Genomic DNA, 22322 nt, shown 5'->3' on the forward strand with positions numbered 1-22322 from the left:
TGTTGCTGCTTTCATTAGATATGTTGGTTCGGAGTTTCTTATGAGAAAGAATATGAAATATTCCATAAAAGTAGATTGTTAGTCCTTTATACCTAGATGTTAGAAAGGGAAAGTTAATTACCTTTACAAAACACAGTTCATGTGTGAACTGAAAAGGAAAGAAAACCTCAGATTTCTGAACCTAGATAAAGTAGCGTTCTCTTGCCTGGTGAGAATGCTTGTCCACTGACACAAACAGTGCAAAATATGCGTTGTGAGGTGGAAAAGAGTTTGGCAGTAGCTGACACATAGCTGCTGTTTTTTTTTTTTTTTTCTTTTGAGCACTAACTTCTGTTGGAAAGAACAGTATTTTATCTCAAAAACTTTTTACATTATTCCAATACCTCAACAAACTTGTCACCATGACAAAAATGTATATACTATTTTTCTCCATCCAGAAAATTGTCCTGCTTGTTAAAATGAAGAATAAGTTGCTCCATGCAGCTGGGGCAAATACTCCATTTACCAACCTTCTCTAACACTTAAAAGTCAGTGAATTTCTATCTGTAGCGTAGCTTTCGGGTCATTAACATGTTTTAGGTTTTGAGTAAATACATGATCTACTTGCCTGTCCCTTGCAAGAAAAGAGGCAGCATCTGCCTCTAGGTGACATGATAATCACATTTAGCAGAGTCCTTGTATCATAGAGCTCAAGCTGACTTCCAGCTTCCTCTGCAGTAGCTGGTCTTGAATTGCTGGTCCTCCAGCCCTCACCTCACGTGGTGGGACTGTGGTTGTGTGCCATCACTTAGACACACAACCTGGGTATCTGCTTTCCCACTTTGGCTGCTAAAGAAATTGAAAGTCTTAAATTTTTGTTTCCATCTTTCTGGCTGATTGTAACAGGAATGAACATTGATTAAAGCCTTCACTCCCAAGTCGTCCAATAGCTGGATCCATAAAGAGTGTTACTATGTCCCCTTTGCCAAAACCTTTGGAGTGCCAATGGGGAAGTGACATCTTCATCCTTTGGATGGAATAACTAGAAATTCTATTGGTGTCCAATTAAAAAAATTAAGCCGAAGTCATAGGATTATAATAGTCTCAAATTTTTTTTGACTGCCGAAGAGTCAAATGCTGGGTTTCTCTTGAAACCCAGCATTAAGTTTTCAATGTCAGGTAGATGGGCAGAAGTTAAGCAGCCACTGCAGAAGTCACTAGAGACAGCACTCTACCTCAGTGTTCAACGTCACAATCCCTCTGGCACTGTTGGGGCTTCGCTGGCCATGTTTGAGCAGGGAACACCACCATTCAGAAGTCATGTAGAGGAGGAGGATGCCAATTTTTCAGCTCCACTTTTGTACTAATTCTGGTGAGATAAACATGCACATCTTTTTTTTTTTTTTAAACCCCTGAATCCAGCACCTTTTGTGCTTCAAAGTAAAGGCAGTGATGAAATCCAGATTCCTTCACACTGCTGTTATGGCTGTATGAAATCTGCTTGTCTAAGGAAAACTAGAGATGAATTTACTTTGCCTATTTAATATTCCCGTTGTCTGTTTCTCCATATCTTGAGTCCTTTGATGAAAGGGCTTGCCCCACCCCTTTTTAAAGAACTTCTGTCTCTTGTTTTTCATTGAGGCATTGATTACACTTTTAAATATATAATACCTGCAGAAAGAAAACAATAGTGTCAGATGAAGGTTTATTCAACTTGCTACCAAACCCTTAGACACGGAGCTGCATATAGTTTGTAAGATTCTTTCAAACTTGTAACTTAAGCAAGTGTAGAGATCACCTATTTTTTTAAAAAGTGGGTGTGGCCAATATATCACAACTTCACTTGCTACTTTTCCATATGCTCTAGGGTAACTACTGTTCATTTAAAGGGGACCTAAGGGTGTTGATGTTGACATGGTGTGTTGGTTGGAGCTGATCTAAAGTGACAAAGCCAACAGTCCATGTATTGTCATGCTGAAATTGGGGGACCACCAGAACTTTTCATCTTTCAGCATCGTGAGTTCGATGGCCTCAACTCTACAAATCCCACTTTTTCTTATTTAAGTCAAGGAGAAATGGCCATCTGATGACTTGGAAGAATGTCTTGAGTCCAAGAAACAGCAGAACTGTAAAGCTGAGCCCTTGTCCACCTGTTATCCCACAGCAACCCACTAGAAGAGCTGACATGGCCCCAGAGCCATGTCATCTCAAGAGAATGTGTGAAGCACGAGGGCATCACACCTCACTTCAGGCTGGAGGCATCAGGCTCAGCCCTCCGCCTTGCCTCTCAGCCTGTGAGAGCACGCTCTGTGAGCACGTGGAGCCTCGGGGCCGCCCGCGCACCCTCCCTCCAGATGTAGTCCAGGCCCAGATGGGCCCGCGCAGGGATCCCCAGCACAGCCACCTGACTGATTGTCGGAGCGTGCTGCGGCCCGCTGCTTGTGCCTCCGCCGGCGGCGCTGCGGCCAGGGGAAGGGAAGGGAAGGGAAGGGAAGGCACCCAGGAGCGCACTGCGGCCATTATCCACGGCGCCTCCTAGCGGCTCAATGGGGAAGCCTCCAAGTTCTCGCGAGAGCTCCCCAGAGTGGGGGTTATATAATCTCCCCAGGCTAGGTTGGGGGTGCTGAAGGCACCCTCCGGCGGGAGCAGTGGGGGTCGGCGCGGCGCGCGGCCGGAGAGCGGTCCCCCGAGGGTCCCGGTGCAGGGGGCCTGGCCCCCCGCCCCCCCAGGAGCTGGACAATGAGTCCTCTTATGCTAATGAGGGGCTTACGTCACTTCCGCTCTTTCTCGGCCGCCATTTTGGCTAGGGCAGGTTCGGGGACTCGCTCTGAGGCGCTTGTATTGTCTGCTGAGGGGAGACGCGGGACCAGCCCCCTCCCCCGCCCGCCGCCGCCGCGCCGCCGGCCCGTCCACCCGCCGCCGCCGCCGGGACCATGAGCTGAGCGCCCGCCCCCGGCCGCCGCCATCTTGGCCCCCTCCCCCTCCGCGCCGCCGCCGCGCCGCGCTCGGGGGGATTTGGCGTCTCCTCAGACACAGCTCCCTCTCTCGGTCCCCGCCGCCGAGGAGCCGCGCGGCTGTGCCGCCCGCCGGCCCGCGACGGTGAAGCCGCGGCCCCACGCCCTCCGCCGCCCTCCGCCCCTCCTTTGTCTGCACTGCCCGCGCCGCCGCCCGCCGCTCTGCTGCGCCCGCCGCGCCCCCGGCAGCAGCCGCGGCCGCGGCTCGAGCCGGAGCCGGAGCCCGAGCGCGACGAGGCCCCGGGCGCGTCCTCGCCGCCATCGCCGTGCCGCCGCCCGCTCGCCGCCGGGCCTCGGAGCACGCCGGCCCCGCGCACGCCTCGAGGCCGAGCCAAGGTAAGCCCGCGGCCCTGCCCTGCCCGGCCCGGCCCGGCCCTGCCGGCCTCCGGTCCCGGGCGCGGTCCTCGTGCTCCGCGCGCACACTGCCCTCCACCGGCCTCTGCCCTCCACCTCCTGCAGCCCGACCCCTCTCCGCCCCGAGAGCCCGCCGGCCGGCCGGCAGGCTGGTGGCATCTTCCCGCACCCACCCCGCCCCCAACAGGACCCCGCTCTCTCGGCCCCCAAACTCATCCCTCGCCCCCTCCCCCCACGCCCGCCCTCGGTCCCCGGAACCAGCCTTCTGCCAGGTCTGCCCACCCTAGGCTGCGGGGGAGGGGAGCGGCCTGGGGGGCGGGGAGTGCATGGCACGGAGGGAAAGTCTTTGCCACCCCGACAACATGCCTGCTTCCCTCCCATCCCAACAAGCACAGCCAGCCCTTCGCCAGCCCGGCTCTCGCTCCCGGCTGCCTGCTCAGCACTACCCTTTAGAGCTTTCTGATACTCAACTTTGCAGTCAGAAAATGGAAATCCAGAAAGCCGCGAAAAGCTTTTTGTCGAATGCAATGAATGGGGAGTAGTTGTGAGCACCCTCTCATTCACCTCTTCTTTCCTCTGGGCTGCCTGTCCTCGTCCTCAGCCACCCACCCACCCCACCCCACCACCTGGATGCCTGTCTGGTAGAAAAGGCGCGATTGCTTCTCTTCCTCTTGTGTCCAAGATCGGGCTTTGAAGTCTAACACCCGTTTTAGCTTCACTCCCTGCCACACACCGCAAGTGTCTTCTCAGTGTTCTTCAGTCACCAACCAGTTCCTCTGGACAGTTCTTGTCATAACCCCATTTCACAGACAAAGGCTTAGGAGGGAAAAAGAACCAAACTGTTTCCTGTGTTAGCCATTTTAATACTGTCCAACCCCAAACGCCCAGTTCCCATCCCTGATGCTTCTTGTGCCTGTGTCTTGAACCTTCAGGATGGGGGGGGGGCCTGTCTCTTGGATAGCTTTGTGCAGTTTCTTTATAAATCTGCATTGTTGCTTCTGGTTTATGGCCATGAAGAAAATACCAGCCCCCACCCAAAATGCACCGCAGCCAACTCGGTTAAAGGCAATGAGTGTTGGAGTCAGTAGGGGGCGCATTCTCTGCACTGGGTAAGGCTGCAGAGGGGGGAAGGGCCCCAGAACTGGAACAGGATGTGCTTAACAGCGCCTTCTACAGACCAATCGAAAATGGGTCCAGCAAGACTTGCACTTAGTTGAGCTGACAGCAACATGGCGAAGGATGAAGTGAGCCTACAGAGAGATTTTTATTTAAGAAAGCCACATCATCGTTTGGAAAGTTTTTACTTGTTCCAAACTGTTCACCCTCAGACTTTGGTTGCTGATCAGTCACCTTCATGCACATCCTTAGGTCATAGGTTCCCTTTCTCAACCTTCAGGTTTGGATGCGTCAACATCTCTTTCCTAGGCCAGATGGTAAAGGGGGTGTTTTAAATCTGAAAGTAATGGGCTTGGGGTATCACTGGTCAGTCCAAATCTCTCCAGCTCTTTTGAGAGTGAAAAGTCATTTTTTTAAGAGGTTTTTATGGGGTGGTGATTTTCATAGCCATGAGAAATGGGTGTCATGATTTGCAAGGCTTTGTTGGTAAACATCAGATCCTTATTGAGTTCTTCATTGTCAAACTTAATAGAGTTGATTGCAAATTTTTGTTGCCTTCCAACTTCAGTCTTCCAGCAGTGTGTTCTGTCGGTAGCCAACTGCCTTTGCAAGTGTTGACACCAGGCTTGGTGTGCACCACTTTCTTAGGGTGTGTGGATTTCCGTAGATTTTACTCCTGTTGTTATTTCCATAGGTGTGAGATGCACAGTACGAAACCTAGGCCCCAGCTTTTACACCGTGATGCACAGGGTTGCACTTTTTGTACTGAGCTGATAGGTGGCCTAGTGGTTATTCCCTGTACTGCCATTTTGAGGATCTGGACTCCGTTCCCTGCCTTGCTCTTTGGACTACATTGTCAATTCACACCGGTGGGTATATCATTTTGGAGGGTGGGTGCTGAAGCATCAGGGAAGCCAGATACTTCCTCCTTGGTCACCACCAAAATGTACCCTTCCAAAATTTCAGCTTAGCCATATTCCTCAAGGAACCAGTTAGAGTTGGTTGCAGTAGTAGAATTCTGAACATGTTAGAAATGTGACTCTTTTAATAGAGAGAATTTTAAAGTTGATGGTGTTATAGTCATTTGCAGTCTGTACTGTTGGGCATAAAGTTTTAAGTAAACTCAAGACTTGCTAAGCTTCTAAGAGCCTTAATTTCTTAACTTGGTTAAAGGGAGTTGGGGGCAATGGGTCATTGATAGAGATCAAGATTAGCCTGGTAGGAGTTCCTGCACTTGTTCTTGCTTGGGAAGATTGACAATGGGTGTTGATACCTGTGGATACTTTATCCTACTATTACAAACATCTTACATAGACATGCCAAGATAAATTTATGGGATGCCAAATGGATGTGTATGATATATAGTTTACCATTTAGTGCTTGAAGATTTTTTTTTTCTTTGTTAGATGGTTGCCACAAGGTAACTTTTTCTGTGTGAAAAGGAGGCACCTTGGTGCCAGTATTGCCCTGAGAGACTGCACTGGATTCACATTTTATGTATTTATATATCTTTAGTATTTACAGAATCCATTATTAAATACAAATAGAATTGTTAGTGATCTTGAAATACTGTATTTGTATTTGTTAGACTTGTAGTTTTGTCCTATATTCTCCTGTTTGGTAGTAGGTTGTTTTTAAGATGATTTTTTTTTTTTTAATGTACATTTGGGATTTTGCCTTTATGTATGTCTGTGAGGATGCCAGATCCCCTGGAACTGGAGTTACAGACAGATGTGAACCGCATGAGGGTGCTGGGAAGTGTGCCAGTTAATCTCATTCTTAAGTAAATAATAAGGTTTGAGTATATGTTTGCGGTTTGCAAATGTGATTTTGTTCATTCTAGTAAATGAAATACAGTGTTAGCTAGTATCCTTGTCATTTTTCCTTCAGGGAACCTTGTGAACTGAGAATGAGTACACTCTTAAGTTTGAACAGTTAACTGGGTTTGACACAAAAAGGGGGAAGGTAGGCACAGTTGAGTTTGAAATCAAAAAAAAATGTTTTTATGTGTGTGTTTTTTGTGTACATGTGTGGGTGTGCATTGTGTGTATGCAGTGCCCATATGACTAGAAGAGAGCAACAGATCTCCTGGAATTGGAGTTACTGATGGTTGTGAGCTGCCGTGTGGGTGCTGGGAACCAAACTTGGTCCTCTGCAAGAGCAGCAGTGCACTTATCAACTGAGCCAGCTCTAGCCCAGTAAAAGCTGAGATTTATAGTCTATGAACTAAGGATTCTTTGAACAGTCTGAATTAACTGTAGGGAAGTGAGTATTCTGTTGAATTAAATTTCTTATTTTGATTTGTTGAAAGTTTTTCCTCCAACTACTGTCATAGGGTCTACTAGACACTGAAAATAACCAGATCTTAAATCTTGGTTCTCAAGACCTTACATGGGAAATCGTCGATAGAGTTGTTAAAGTTGTTGATTGTTTTTTATAAACACCCACATGGACTGATTTTGCTTAGATTTCTTTTTCTTCTTAAACCAGAGCCAGAAAAAATTCTGAATAGCACTTTAACTTGACAGTGGTGAACGGATTTTGTTTTAAAAGTAATTGACCAATAAGCTTAATTACTAAAAGTATAAATATATGCAGTGTAGCACAAAAGAAATTGTTGATTTCCTTGTAGCAAATCTCTTAAATATCTGTTGAAAGGGTATTCAGTCTGTGGGGGCTGGAGAGATGGCTCAGAGGTTAAGAGCTCTGGCTGCTCTTCCAGAGGTCGTGAGTTCAATTCCCAGCAACCACATGGTGGCTCACAACCATCCGTTATGAGATCTGGTGCCCTCTTCTGGTGTGCAGATATACATAGAAGCATAATGTTGTATATATAATAAATAAATAAAAATCTTTTAAAAAAAAAAAAGCAAGAAAGAAAAATGTTCAGAATTATACTGGCTGATTTATGTGGTATCTTTTTGATGTATGTTTGTTTGTTGCTTTATTGTAGTTGAAGCCCTAACATTTTTGAGCTCATTTAATTGGGTGTATATGGATGTGTTCCTACCCACCTAAAAAAGAAACAGGATTTTTAAGAGTTGATGATTGTCACACTCAATACAATAAAATGTTTTAGAAATGTGGCTTATGGTAATTCTTAACATTAGAGAAAAACTGAAAGTTTAATTTTTTAATAGTAGAAGTTCATTTGTTGTTTTTCCCATGGGACTGTTTTATAGTAAGCTAGTAGTTCAAGTCAAAATATGAGTGTCGGGCTGGAGAGATGGCTCAGCCTTTAAGGGCTAGGCTCACAACCAAAATATGAGTGTCATAAGTCCTCTTGTACTTTTTGGAAGGTAAAATACTTTTCAGTGAGAATTTAGTTTTCATTGACTTGCCCAGAAGACATGTAGGGGGAAGGTTGTTCCCTAACAAGGATAATTTTAGTGAGACTGAAAGAACTTGACATTTTATTGCTATTACATAAACTTGGAAAGATTTTCCCTGGGTTTGTGAGGACTAGCCATGTTGCCCCGCAGATAGTATCATATCCCTTGTTAAAGTTTGTATCACTTTTCCAGTTTTCAGTAAGGAAATGCTTATGAAACTAATGTAAGCTAAAGCTAGTTAGCCAAATAGATTCTTCAGGAGGATTATTTATTGACTTGTTTGCAAATTGGTGTGTTTTCTATCTTGATTGTGGAAACTCCATCTAAGTAAGCCATTCGTGTCTTGTCCAGATTTTGTGGCCATGGGCTTTTGTTTGTTTATCCTGTTGTCCAGATAGAGGGTTGGTTTTTGTTACTTTGTTTTTGAACATCTTAATGCTCCTCCCACCTGCCCTTTCATGACCTGCCTGCCTTTCTATCTTCCAATTTAATGAGACTGTTCTGTCCTGCTGCAAGGAAAGAGACTAACATATATTAGCATGCTTCCTAAAATTAGGGGTGGCTGCATCAACTTGATTGCGCAGAGGATGCGGGGGGGGGGGGGTAGTCTTAGAATGTGAGCCACGGTTGTCTTGTCAGTGGAAAGTGCAAAATGAGTACTGTACCAGTCAGGCTCCTTCATCTATCTCCATTCCCTTCCAAAACGGTTGGCAGAACAATCCTGGAACTTCAGAAGACAGGATCAACAATGTGTTTGGGGGATAAGAGGAGTGCATAAGACTCCAGATGTAGCTCTTGAAGGAAGGCTGGATTCCTACACATCTTCATACTTTATCCTTAACTAGGGTATAGAATTGTAATTAATTGAGTTAGGTGTCGCTTCTTGTTTGATTTGGCTGGTGGCCTTTGGTAAGGATAGGGACCCTTTACTTGATTTCCAAGTAAATAGAGGACTGGAGAAATGGTTCAGTGGTTATGGGTATGTCCTCCTGTAGAGAACCAAAGTTCCCAGCACCCATGTCATGTGGCTCAAGACCACCTGTAACTAACTCCAGCTCCAGAGTATCAACAATCCAGAAGGCCTTCTTCTGGCCTCCACAGGCACATGCCCTCACCCCCACACAGACACACATGAATACAAAATAAGTCCCAAAAAAAAGAGTAAGATGCTAATGTTTTGTCAGTTTGGCTTTCTAGTGTTTTAAAAGCCATTCTTTAGCACTGTCTTTTTTTTTTTTTTAGGCTCTGTCAGATGTCCAGGCCTGTGCTTGGGACACTGGGAATATTTATTTACTGAATTTTTTGTCTTATTGTATGTGTCTGTTAGTGTCTGTTTTGCCTGTTAGTGTCTGAACCATGTGTGTCCCTGATACCTGTGGAGGTTAGGACGGTGTTGGATACTCTGAAACTGGAGTTACAGGTGGTTGTGAACTGTGGGTAGTAGGAACTCAACTTGGGTCCTGAACAAGCCAGTAGTGCTCGTTAACTGCTGAGCCATCTTTCTAGCCAGTGCTTGGGATGCTTTGGATGCTTCTGTGAGCTGTTCACTGCTGTCTGCTTACACCTGTGGTCCTACCTGCATTCTGATTAAGCCGGTCACGGCCCACTGAGAATATGGGTGAGTTGTCCTGGTTGCAGTAGTGTCTGGAGTTACTGTCCAGGTTCTGAAAAGAGAACTTGCTCAGATCCTATTGCTTCTCCCAGAGTTTTGGCTTGTCTGGTTCCTGTTCTTCTCACTCTGTTGAGCAGTGACTCTGCTGAGAATTGCAGCTTTTGTCCTCTCTTTCCCAACTCTACCGAGCTTCCTTTTGGAGTCTGTAATGTTCTCTTGAGTGGGAGCTGGTGACTACAGAACTTTGTGATTGGTCTCTTTTGAAACAATATACCAGGAAGAACTTGCATGTGGTGCTTGGCAGCTCCTATTTAAATTTTAAGTTGCAGTTGTGAATTCTGAGTTAATAGAGTTCTTACTCCTGTGAAAGGTGAACTATTCTGTTTCAAGAGGTGCCCCAAATCATGAAAAACAGCAGGCGCAAAAGCCAAATGAAATGCCTCTGGTTGAGCCAGTGAGTGGTGAGTCACTAGCACTGCAGAATCCCTGTGTTGTAGTACTCTTAGCGCCCAGGAAGTGGGGGCAGAGGATAGGAAGTCAATGGTCTTCCTCAGCTACATGGGAAGTTAAAGGCCAGCCTGAGATACACAAAATCCTGTCTCGAAAACTTGCCTTCTGGCCGGGCGTTGGTGGTGCACACCTTTAATCCCAGCGCTCAGGAGGCAGAGGCAGGTGGATCTCTGTGAGTTCGAGACCAGCCTGGGAGTATTAAAACAACTTAGTCACACAGCATTGAGATAGATAATACAAAGATGCTTTGCTTTTCCTGATTATAAATGAATGTTGGCTGTGCATAGGCCGACTGAGTATTCGAATTGCTTTTGTTTTTTTCAGGTTCCTCTTAAACCAGGTTGTCCACTGTACTATACTGACAAGGAAGTGCCTCTAAGCCTGTGGAGCTCTTCACAAGCAGCTGACCACTCTTGATGTGTCCCTGCCTTGTCCAAGGGTGCCTTCCCTTCAAACATTAAGTCTAGACGAATCTCTCACATGTGTCCTCATCCCTGTTTTCTTCTTAAGACGTCACTGAGACATCTTTCTGAATAAAATAGTAACTCTTCAATTGATGAGGGGCTAAGGGGAGATCTATGGTTTCTCAGCTTTCACCTTGTTCCTTGGAGATGGGGATGAGAATATGAATCTTTTGTTGTTTGGGGGTTTTTTTTTTTTTTGGTGTTTTTTGTTGTTGGTGGTGGTGGTGGTGGTGTTTTCTGTTTTGTTTTGTTTTTGAAACGGGTTTCTCTGTGTAACAGCCATAGATGGCCTGTAGATCAGGCTGGCCTCAAACTCACAGTGATCTGCCTGCCTCTGCCTCGCAAGTGCTGGGATTAAAGGTGTGTGCAAAAGTCCCATTAGATAAATACCTTAAATACCACTGAATGTAAAGACTAGAATGTACTAACTTAAGTGGTTTGGCTAACTATACCATTGTTGCCAAAAATACTAGTGTATCTGTGAGTACAGATGCATATTATACTGTATATAGAAAGAGGTGTTACTATGGCAACCACAGCTGATTCTCAGGAATGAGATAGCCTAAGATTTCTACAAGGTTATTAGATTTTTCAAAGTATCTATCTGATCTGGCTTCAGGAAATAATGAGAGCTACTTTGTCATTGACCTGACTTAATCCTGACACTTAAACAGTGGGATCGTGTGTATTTTTCTTTAGGTAGAGTCTCACTGTTCAGTGCTAGCTGGCCTCAAAACTCACAGAGATCCACTTGCCTCTTTCTCCCAACTGCTGGACTGAAGGTGTGTACCACCACACCTGGACAAAGATTTAGATTTATTTATTTTTAATGTAAATATATGCTACATGTTTGGATTCCTGTAGAGTCTAGAAGAGCACATCTGATCCCATTATGGGGGGGGGGCAAACCTGAGTCCTGATAGATTGAGTTATCTATGTCTCCAGCCCTGTCATATCACTTAGGAACTAGGCTTCTAGAGGCTAAGTAACATTTTTAGCATCACAGAGCTAGTGGTATATGGCAGAGCAGTATATGCTCAGCTCTGTTTAACTCCTGGGTAGATTATCAGTCACTCATTGCATTTTACCATCTTTTCTAGCAAATAGCAGCTTTACTGACAACCCTACCTCTCAAGAAGTTTGACATTGAAGTCTGTATATCAAACCAGGTATGTTTTGGTCTGTGAACACAGCTGTCTTACTGAAAGACAAAGGTTTTGATTCAAGACAAGTGTGCCTTTAATCTCAGCAGAGTTGGGTGCCACATCTGGCCTACAAAGCAAGTTCTAAGCCAACCAGATACATAGACTCTGGGAAAAAAAAAAAAAAAAGAAGTTTTGTTTTTGATTTTTGGCTATAAGTTGCACACTTGAAATGGTTCTGTTCCCTTCCTTTGCTGCACCCTCCCTGTTTTACCTAACACCTAAGGCACTTGTGGCTTCACAGACCTTTCAGGGAAGAGAGAGTGACTTTAGAATGGTCTTAATAATACCTTGAGTGGTTCTCACATGAGCTAATTCTGGTATCAAACAGACAACCAGCCTAAAACTCTGCTAACATGCCTTTAAAATGCCACTTCTCGGGTCTCGGAAATATAACTTAGTGTGGGTAGTCCTTGTCTAGGTTGAAACCATGTTAGTGTGTTTGTGTATGTCACTTACTTTTCTGTACCTGCAAGTAGACAGGGCACCAGACTGTAGCTTCACATTCAAGGCCCCTGTTTTATTATCAACCCACTTTTCCAACTTTACCTTTACAAGGTGGCCGTTCAGATTCCGAGCGGGACTTACTAGGACTTGGCTTTCCTGCCTCTAGCACCATGGTCATGCTCACTAGCTTAGAGCTAGGCCCTATCAGCAGCTACTACTTCTGAAGATGTTTCTGACGTGGCCCCTCTTTTGCTGTTGTTGTTTGTGGATATCCTGTCTATGAGCCTTACTAGGCAGAGCCTTGTTCATTTGATCTGTTTCTTGATCTCCTGCTTTGTAGCAGCCACTGATACAGATGGCGAGGATGACAAAAATGTCCTTTTTAATGGGTGTTGTTTGTCTTGAATTAAGGAGATGGTGTCTTACATCTTAAGGCAGGGAGCCGTTCTCAACCTCTGGGTTTCAACCCCATGGGAGTCACATATCATATGTTTACATCACAATTCATAACAGTGGCAAGCTTACAGTTGTGAAGTAGCAATAAAAATCTGATTGTTTGGGGTCCCTCATGGTGATGATTTAAAATGAAAGCTGCTAAAACAGTGTCGTTGTGATTTTGATAGTTGGTGGTGTGAGGAACAGGCTGTTGATCAATAGGTAGTTTATCACTGGGTAGTTTATTGGTATCCTAAAGTGCCATGCAACACCTGTCAGGTCCTCTTTCTGTTGAGAAGGCTCCCATTTCATTTTCCCTAAGATGTCCCTTCTTTTGAAGTTAAATTTTGAAACTACTAGAAAGAAATGAAAAGGAAAATTTAAATTCAACACAAAGGATTTTTCTGAAGGTCGTCTGCAAATTCACATGCTGAATTTTGCCAAACAAAAGCACTGTTGAACTTGTAATCTGTCATTTGAGACAGAGTGCATTAAGACCATCATTGTTTTTTTGGGTGGTGGTGGTAGTGTTGTTTTCAAGACAGGGTTTCTCTGTATTGTTTTAAAGGCTGTCCTGGAACTCTCTCTCTCTGTGGAACAGGCTAGCCTCGAACTCACAGAGATCCATCTGCCTCTGCCTCCCAAGTGGAGCCAGTTTGCCAAGAAAGCTGTCTGGTATTTGGGGAGGAAGGGGGTGTTGTTTGTTTGTTTTTTAAGTACTTAAAAGTTTTGGGGCCACCCAGACGGGTCCCATTTGCTATATCACCACAAAGTAACTCACTACCGGTGTCTACAATGTTCTGTAATGTGCCAAGATTGTCCTTCTAGATTGCATCCAGGAACTTGCTCTAGAGACTCATCCTATTCCAGAAAATCTTAACAGGTACACAATAATCCCCATTTTGACTAAGAGCCATTGGTGATAAATTCCCCTGGTTTTGAACACTGGCTGCTGTTTAAAATTATCTCCCTGGTCTACAGGCTGAGTTCCTGGACTACAGACTGACTAATCCCAGGACTCAGGAGGAGGCAAAAGAAGGTGGTGGATCTCTGTGCATAGGAGGCCAGCCAGGGGTATTCATTCATATGTTGTTGGTCTTGAATTGTTTTGTTTTTAATGTATATGAGTGCTCTATTTACATGTGTGCCTGCATGACAGAAGAGGGCATGAGATCCCATTATACATGGTTGTGAACCACCCTGTGGTTGCTAGGAATTGAACTCAGGACCTCTGGAAAAGCAACCAGAGCTCTTCTCAACTGCTGAGCTCTCTCTCCAGCCCTGGTTTGTTTTGTTTTAATGTGTTTATATGTGCACCACATGCATGCAATAATGGCCAGGGGAGACATTAGTGGTTGTTGGGTTGCCTGTGGAAGTGGAGTTACAGATGATTGTGAGCCACTTATCTTTGAGACACCCGGTCTGATATAATTCAGGATGACCTTAAACTCCTGATGCTCTTGCCTTCACTTTTCCAGAGGCTAGAATTCCAGGCACGTGTGCCCTGCTAGCTTATTAAAGGGAAAACATTACTGAGGTATAACTCTGGTATGACACTTAGTCTTTGAGATAACCTGAGTTTAGTCTCTTAACACAAAAAAAGAAAATCTAATTAATGTGCAGAAAAATCTGGAAGATGCTATATTGTGTTTTCATGCCTTTGAGTGATGTAAGAATTTTACCTTATATTTTGGGTGTTTGTTACTTTGGTAACAGCTTTCTCAGCTATAGCATACAGTTGAGTGGTTTCGAGTAGTTGGAATGACACCTACCAGAACAGTGGGCAGACACCTTCTTCCCCCAGGAAGAAGCCTGGTGTCTGTCAGCAGTTCCCTCCTATTTCCCCACCTCTCTCAGGCTGCCCTAGTTTCCACCTGAAGAGCCACTTCTGCATATTTCATAGAAACAAGGTCAGATAACTATGGCCTTTTATGACTGGCTTGATTTGCCTAACATGTTTCAAAAGTCATCTGTGCTAGGGGTGTAAATAGTGCTTCATTTGAGCAAAGGAGCCTGGTGGTTAAGAACAGCCTAACATCCTACTAACAGTCGACAAAAACAGTTTCAGCCTCTGCCTTCCCCACGTAGCTTTCAGAAGATCACAGTAACAGTGAGTACAATGTACATACACATCTGTAATCCCAGTACTTGAAAAGCCAAGGCAGAAGGCTTGGGAAGTGCAAGGTCCTACTCTGCTTATAGCAGCATTAGCCTTGCCTGGCTACATGAGAATTTACTTCCTCCAAAAATTTTAGCGTTGAGAAGGTGATAGAAGGCATTTGGTTTTTGAAAGGCTGTTGTGTGCTTGGGGGAGTGGGTGTAATGCTCAGTGGTAGAGTACTTGCCCATCGTGGATTTCAGCCAGCACTGAAGAAAAGTGAGGGATACCATATTTTCTGTTTGTGAAACAATAGCATTATGAATTGACTAGAGCGCCCACAAGATGGCTCATTCCTGAGATCCACATGGTAGAGAAATTCTCTCTCTCTCTCTCTCTCTCTCTCTCTCTCTCTCTCTCTCTCTCTCTTTTGAGCTATACATTTCTGCCTCTACACACACACACACACTCCCTCCCTCCCTCAACTAGGAAATCTTGTCTTTTTTTCCCCTTCCTAGGCAATTCTTTGGGTCCTCTTTGTTACCTAGGGAGAACTAACTCTTAAAAGTTCTCTGGGACTGGAGAGATAGCTCAGAGGTTAAGAGCACCGGCTGCTCTTCCAGAGGTCCTGAGTTCAGTTCCCAGCACCCACATGGTGGCTCACAACCATCCGTAAGGAGATCTGGTGCCCTCTTCTGGCGTGGAGGCAGAATGTTGTATACATAATAAATAAATAAATAATGTTGTATGCAAAATAAATAAATCTTCAAAAAAAATTGTTCTCTGACTTGTCCATGTGTGCCCTGTGTACACAAGTTTAACCTTTGTTTTTTGTTTTTAATGAAACCTTCGGTGTGGTTTCTTAGTGGCCGTTGGTATCCTAACTGATTTAAGAGCATGCCTTGACCTCAGCTCTGTCCTTGTTCTCTTTTGGATGTTATGGAGTCATCTGGCTGACCTTAGATATGTGCAGATTCCTAACCTCTGTGTGTGCACAGGCTTGACTGAACTCGGTTTAGGACCATTTCACCTGTGGCAGTGATGCTCTGGCACAGCGCCCCCAGATGTGGTATTTCCTCTCTTCCAGCTACCCATAGATGTGTGAAGTGGCTTTTGCCAGACATAACTATTTTAAGAGCATTAATTTAAAAATAATGTCAAGAATTGGTGTTGCCTCTCTACCTCCTACATTGTCACGTCCAGAGTAACCAGTTCAAACAGGGTCAACCATGGAGATTTACAAACTGTAGACTATCCCTTGAGGAATGACTTGAAGATCACTGGGGGAGATGACAAAGGGGTGGCAAAAATAATTGATCGGTTAGTTGGGAGAGGAAGAAAGGGAAATGTCTTGAATTTTGAAAGTTTGATGTCTAATGGTGGTTCTGAAAACAGTACATTTGTGTCATCATTTGGTTAAATACATTTATTGGGGGTACCATGGTACATGTGTGGAGGTCGGAGAATTGACTACAGGAGTCAGTTCTGTCTTTTCCATCAAGTGGGTCCCAGCAATTGAACTCAAATCACCATGGCAAGTCTTTTTTACACATTGAACCAGCTGGCTAGACCTAGACCTAAATTTTTCTTTGTTTTATTTTTAGTTTGTGTTTGTAACTGTTTTTTTTGGGGGGGGGGTGGTCCAGACAGGGTTTCTCTGTGTAGCTTTGGAGCCTTTCCTGGCACTCGCTCTGGAGACCAGGCTGGCCTCGAACTCACAGAGATCCACCTGTCTCCCGAGTGCTGGGATTAAAGGCGTGTGCCACCAATGCCCAGCTGTGTTTGTAGGTGTTTTGCCTGCATGTCTGCACTATGTTGTGCCCGGTGCCCTCAGGAGCCCAAAGAGGACATCAGATCCCCTAGAATCAGGGTTACAGACCATTGTGAACTGCTTTGTGGGTGCTAAGAGTCCCACCTGGGTCCTCTTGAAAAGCAGCCAGTGCTATTAACCTCTAAGCCATCTATACAGCCCCCTGGGTATCCAGAATCAGCCAGTGTGGTGGTTGAGATAGAGTTGGGGAGATGTTACAGCATCCCTCTGTGGGACCTCCTGAAAGGCTCTCCCCATGCTGACAGAGGAAAGGGTAAGCCTCTTCTCGATGGCAGCAGTCTGTAGGTAATCACTTCCAGACTGAAAGGAGCCTTTTGATAAGAGTGGCTTGCCGGATGGAAGGCTCTAACAAGGCTTTGTAGGGTTTATTTGCAAAAAAAAAAGAAAGTACAAATGCAGTGTATGATTGCACCCACCTTTAACCTAGCACTGGAAAGGCAGAGGCAGGTGGGTCTCCAGTTCAAAGATTGCCAGGGAAATGAAGAAAGACCCTACACAAGATAACTACAATATATAAGCCTTACGGGTACTTTAAACATAGGATTAGTAATAGGCTTAAAGAAATAAAGAATGGGAGCTGGAGAGATGGCTCAGAGGTTAAGAGCACTGACTGCTCTTCTTTCTAGAGGACCTGGGTTCCATTCCCAGCACCCACATGGTAACTTACAAACTGTCTGAAACTAGTTCCAGGGGATCCCATGCCCTCACACAGACATGTGCAGACAAAACACCAATGTACATAAAAAGAAAACATTTTTAAAAAACAAGGTATGTGTTCACTGCTTCAGATCAGATCCTAGAATAGTTGGGCAAGAGGCTAGAGTCTGAAGACTAAGAAAGTTATGCCATGCCTATAAGTTTTAAAAATATTTTGTTTAGTGTGGATGTGTGGTACATGTGTGAAGATCAGAGGACAGCTCTCAAGAATGGGTTCTCACCAGTGGTAGAGCACGCCTTTAATACCAGCACTCGGGAGGCAGAGGCAGGCAGATCTCCGTGAGTTAGAGGCCAGCCTGGTCTCTAGAGTGAGTGCCAGAATAGGCTCCAAACCCTGTCTCAAACAAAAAACAAAAAAAAAGAATGGGTTCTCTATCTCTCTCATGGTTTCTAGGGATCAAACCCAGGTTCATAGACTTGCCTAGCAAGTGAGCCATCTCACCCATTTGACCATACTTGCTTTTTGAGACTAGCTCTCTCTTAGCCTTTTAGTATTTAGGTAAAGCTAGCCTTGAGTGCCTGCTCCAACTGTCTCCACCTCCTAAGTGCTGGGACTATGGATATGCCTCACCACCAGTGGTTGACTTAATGATTATATGTGTGGCTAAGATAGGAAGATGAGAGCGGCTATTGGGGGAGTGGTTAGTTAGCTGGCTGTCATATTACTGTTGCACTTGGAGTGTGTTCGGTTAGCCTGGATACACATTAGAGGTCTAGAAACATCAAGTAAAAGTGCATATTGAGAGGGCTGCTGGGATGACTCAGCACTTAAAAGCACTGGCTCCTCTTCCAGAGGTCCTGAGTTAATTCTCAGCACCCACACGGTGGCTCACAACCATCTGTAACTATAGGCCCTTGGGATCCAATGCCCTCTTCTGGTGTGCAAAGAGCATGTACATGTAGGTAAAACACCCATAAATATGTAAGTACATTTTTTTAAGTGCATATTGAAACAAGATGGCTTTAAGGACACACTGCTGCATCCACAGGATGACTTAAGTATAACCTGGATGCATTGATTTGAGGATTTTTCTTGTTGTGCTCAGACAAAATGTTTCCAGTTGGCTGTGAAGGCTCCTTCCCTTCTGTTTGTTTTACATGGTGGGGATTTCTGTGTTTTTTGTTTGTGATGCAGGGAATCAAACCGGTGGCTTCCTGAACACTAGGTGGCTGCTTTACTGTAGAGTTGCCAGCGCCTGTCTGTGTTTTGTTTCATTTTTGTTGTTTGATCTTCTGTAGTTCTAAAAATAAGGGTTATTGGTGCCATCCTGACTTGGTAGCACTGCGGGGACACTGACTTAGACAAGCCCCACTGGTGCTTCATGTTCCACTCAGGTCTGCAGACCATTGTTTGAGCTAATCTGTCACTGTTATTGTTGGGTCCTTCTCCATCTTTCTAAGAACCTACTCAGCCTCTGAATAAATCCAGCTTGAGATTGAAGCTATGATTAGTCTCTCCATTCATAGGTTCTATTCAGTATCTACTACAGATACTGGATTGTGGTCCTTGTACCTGTACAGGGTGGTCTGCAGCTGGGCTGTTTTCTATTTACTCTCTTGGTACTTGAAGTAATTGCTTTTGGTGTCGGGGGAAGGGGGAACCAGGCATACTATACTATTTATATGGCCAAGATGAATCTCAGATTTTCCTTGCAGCCATTAGACTCTTGCTTTCTAATAAAATACAAAAGTAGGAGTTTGGCCTGGGTTAAGCTGTGATGCTCCTGCCCTCCTCTTTAGGTGTGGGTGAGACTGAGAAAGGGGTATGACTCACTCATTCAGTGTGAATTCGTTAAATCATTCTCAAAAGTTGATTAAAGTTGATTGTGAGCTGGGAGTAGTAGCACATGCCTTTAGTCCAGGAATAGGGTCTGTGAGCTGAAGGTCAGCCTAGCCTGTACAGTGCAGCTCTTTTGGTGAGTCCATGGCTGTGACTCAGACACCTGCCTTGAGCGGTCCCAAGATTACTTTATTAGCACCATGTTCTAACCAACTGAACTAACTGGCCTGTCCCCAAATTTATTTTAGAATTTAGCAATTGACCTTATATAGTATTTTACTTTTGGTTGTCAAGGCCAGGGATTTTTGTGTACTGAATGTTTTGACAAAGTTCTAATTGATCCCATTTTTCCTTTTTACTAATTCACTTCTGTGTCCCACACAGCCTGTTGATTCTACCAAGACTTTTGGTGGCAGCAAAACTTAAGCACGTATGCTCGTATGTCTAGAAAGGGATGTGGGCACAATGAGGAGAGTGCTCCCTCAGACACTCACTCTGCTTTCCACCACACCCGACAGCCATGTTTTGAGAGGAAACATGTTGCTCACCTGAGTCCTGACTGAGGGCACATTATATTGTAGCAGTAGTAGTTCCAGTTGAGGCTAGACAACAAAGCTTTGTGTAAAACTTGTTGCCTGAGGGCCTACTGTGTGTTCCCAGCACCGTGACCTGCAAAGTCTAGATGTGAAGTGATTGATGGACAGTACCATTCTATCAACTTGGACAGTTTGCCCTTTTTGTGCCCTGTGCTGAAAGGTTCTCCTTGGCAAGGACCTGTTAGACACTGCTGCGATAACAAACTGAAAGACTCTTGGGAGAAACTGCCACCACCCTGTCCCTCGTACTGTAGGGTTTGGGGGGGGGGGTTCTGTGTTTTCAAAATATGGTCTCCTTGTTGAGGTTTTTAGTTCAGAAGGGTTTTGAGGCTTGGGGTCCTTTTTACAAATTTTTAAGCAAAAAATCAGATGGGTGGCATTAATGAATTCTGGAGCCAACTACTGGTTTAAAGTGTTTTTTTGTTTTTTGTCAAGATGTCACTGCAGGGCTTGCTGCATTTAGGGTGTAGGTGACCTCTACCTTATTATCCTCCTGCCTCATCCATCTGAATGCTGGAGTTACAGATGTGTTATACCACCTAGCCTGGCCTAACTCTTAAGTGTTTAACAGGTAGTGGCCTGTGAAAAAAACTTTTGAGTACTCTTTCATGGACTAGTATTTTATTGAAACCTTGTTGCTTGGCTTGGTATAAGCTCAGGGAGTGTGAAGGAGAAGTAAATGGTAACTATGGCCCCACTCACTCTAGGCCCAGTATTTAGCTTACATAAGTTCATCTGGAGAATAATAAGGCTGGGAAATGCTGGAGTTTAGTGAATGTTTTAATGTCAAACCCAGCTAAAATTTGATACTTAATAATGGGGTATTCTGGAACTTGTGACTTATAAGAACATCCCCAGATTCAGGCTTGCAGCCGGTAAAGGTGACCGTTACAGGCAGAAATCTGAGACTTGTAAATTCCCAACTTTTTTTTTTTTTGCTGGCTTTGGTCTTAGCACTACTATATTCTATGAAATTATGTTGGATTTAGATTATTAAAACAATGAAGGTCACATTCAAAGCCTTAACAAAATGTACTTAACAGAATGTACTAATTCCGTTTTCTTAAATAAACACAAGTACTTTTTGGGGCAGGGGGGTTTCGAGACAGGCTTTGTCTGTGGCCTTGGAGGCTGTCCTAGAACTCTCTCTTGTAGAACAGGCTGGTCTCGAACTCACAGAGGTCTGCCTGCCTCTGCCTCCCAAGTACTGGAATTAAAGGCCACCACCGCCCGCCCGGCTTGTTTTTAAGAAATGTGGAAAAAGGATCTGCATTTCTTTCTGCTTCTGCCTTTGATGTATTTGGGACAATCAAGCAGCTTTTTATTCCCTTAACATGCTCACACTCTACAGGCATTTTGTTTTTTGAAAGATCCCAGAAAGCCTACAGCAGTTACCATGTACTCTGAGGCAGCAAGCGTGGCTTTCCCCATCTAAGTATCCATTGTGTGGCCTATGTGAGTCCTTTGCCTGATACGTTGTCACCTAAGGAGCAGGTCACACACCACTTGGGACTTCAATTTGAGGAGACAGAAACAGTCACTAAATGTCACTTGTTTATGTGACAGTATTGTTGCCTTGACATTTCAAATAGCAAACTCTTTCCCTCACCCTCACAATTGATACTGTTTTTAAGTCTAATCATACTTGTGTGCGATTCATGGTATAAAAATGTCCTCCAACAAAATAGGGAAGGCCAACAAGCACTCACCTTTGCCTGCCTGCTCTAAGTGTTCGTGTACTAGATGAAGACACCTTCTCCCCTGAGGGAGCCAGGGTTTGGGATCCTGTTAGTGGAATTAGTAACCTTGACAAGTTGTTCGTGTTTTGACTTTGACTTAAATTTTTTTTTCCAATAGAAACTATGTTCCAACTTCCTGTCAACAATCTTGGCAGTTTAAGAAAAGCCCGGAAAACTGTGAAAAAAATACTTAGTGACATTGGGTTGGAATACTGTAAAGAACATATAGAAGTAAGTAGCATGCCATTTTTAAATTTTAATGTGACTCGGCTTCTGATCCGTTACTGTGTTCATGGGCAAGATGGTTCACTGTTAGGTGTGACAGTGAATTTTAACTGAAACTACAGCTTCACCAAAACCTTCTCATTTAGAAAAGCTTACTCCCTTTTCCTGAAAGTGTGTTCATCTTTGCATCCTGAGGCAAAAACAGTTGCAACATGGAGAATATACATAGTGCACAAGGTGCTTTAAAATTGTATATGAAGTTTGGCCTTGAAATAACCTTCAGGGGCTCTAGGAAGTCTTGTCTCCAACCTATGACATAGGAATTGGGGAAGCAGTGATTTCAGGCTCACATTAAGGAAGATACAGTGGGGACTGTTTTAGCTCTTGTTGACCTGTTGAGGCATGGTTGTCTGGGTGTTTGTCATCTCTTTCCTTGGGATTTGGGTATTTGTCAGCCTTCTGACCCATCAAAGACTTATCTTGCCCTTGTGTAGCAGTTTGGCCTTTCCAGCTTTCCCTAGCTTTTTATTCTGAGCTTTTCAAGCCCCATGGAATAGATAGAGGCGTCTCCTTGTCCAGATCTCCTTGCTCCAGATCTTACAGTTAGTTGGACAACACCTCCAACCAAAGCATTGAAAGCAATTTTCCCTAAGGAGTTTATGTTTCTACTGGCCAAGCTAAAGTGGCCTTGTTTAGCCCTTTCTCCTACTGCCTAGCACAGTGCTTGGCATGAAACAAGTGCTGAAGACACAGATCAGGGGTAGAATTGATGGACATTTCATTCATGATCCAAGTTCTCTTCTCCTGAATCCCACTCAGCAGTTCAAGGGTGTATCCTGGAAACCGAAGCTTCTCTAAAGTAGGCTTCTAG

The 22322-nt window shown here is 44.6% G+C and overlaps 1 protein-coding gene across 10 annotated transcripts in view; it reads left to right on the plus strand.

Moving 5' to 3' along the window:
- Positions 1–3197: 3197 nt before the first annotated feature.
- The window catches only part of Adnp (activity dependent neuroprotector homeobox), a 33320-nt gene continuing 14195 nt past the window's right edge, over positions 3198–22322 (plus strand). For 3 of the 10 annotated variants that reach the window (XR_004770433.1, XR_004770434.1, XM_027423328.2), the window contains exons 1-4: positions 5192–5332; positions 10242–10458; positions 11482–11550; positions 21345–21457. Coding sequence is in view for 8 of the 10 variants with exons in the window: in XM_027423328.2 (XP_027279129.1) it covers positions 21350–21457 (108 nt within the window). In the remaining 2 variants the exon portion in view is untranslated. The other 7 variants (XM_027423329.2, XM_027423333.2, XM_027423331.2 and 4 more) reach the window with 7 other exon arrangements.

This window comes from Cricetulus griseus, chromosome 6, assembly GCF_003668045.3.
Source record: "Cricetulus griseus strain 17A/GY chromosome 6, alternate assembly CriGri-PICRH-1.0, whole genome shotgun sequence".
NCBI lineage: Eukaryota > Metazoa > Chordata > Mammalia > Rodentia > Cricetidae > Cricetulus > Cricetulus griseus.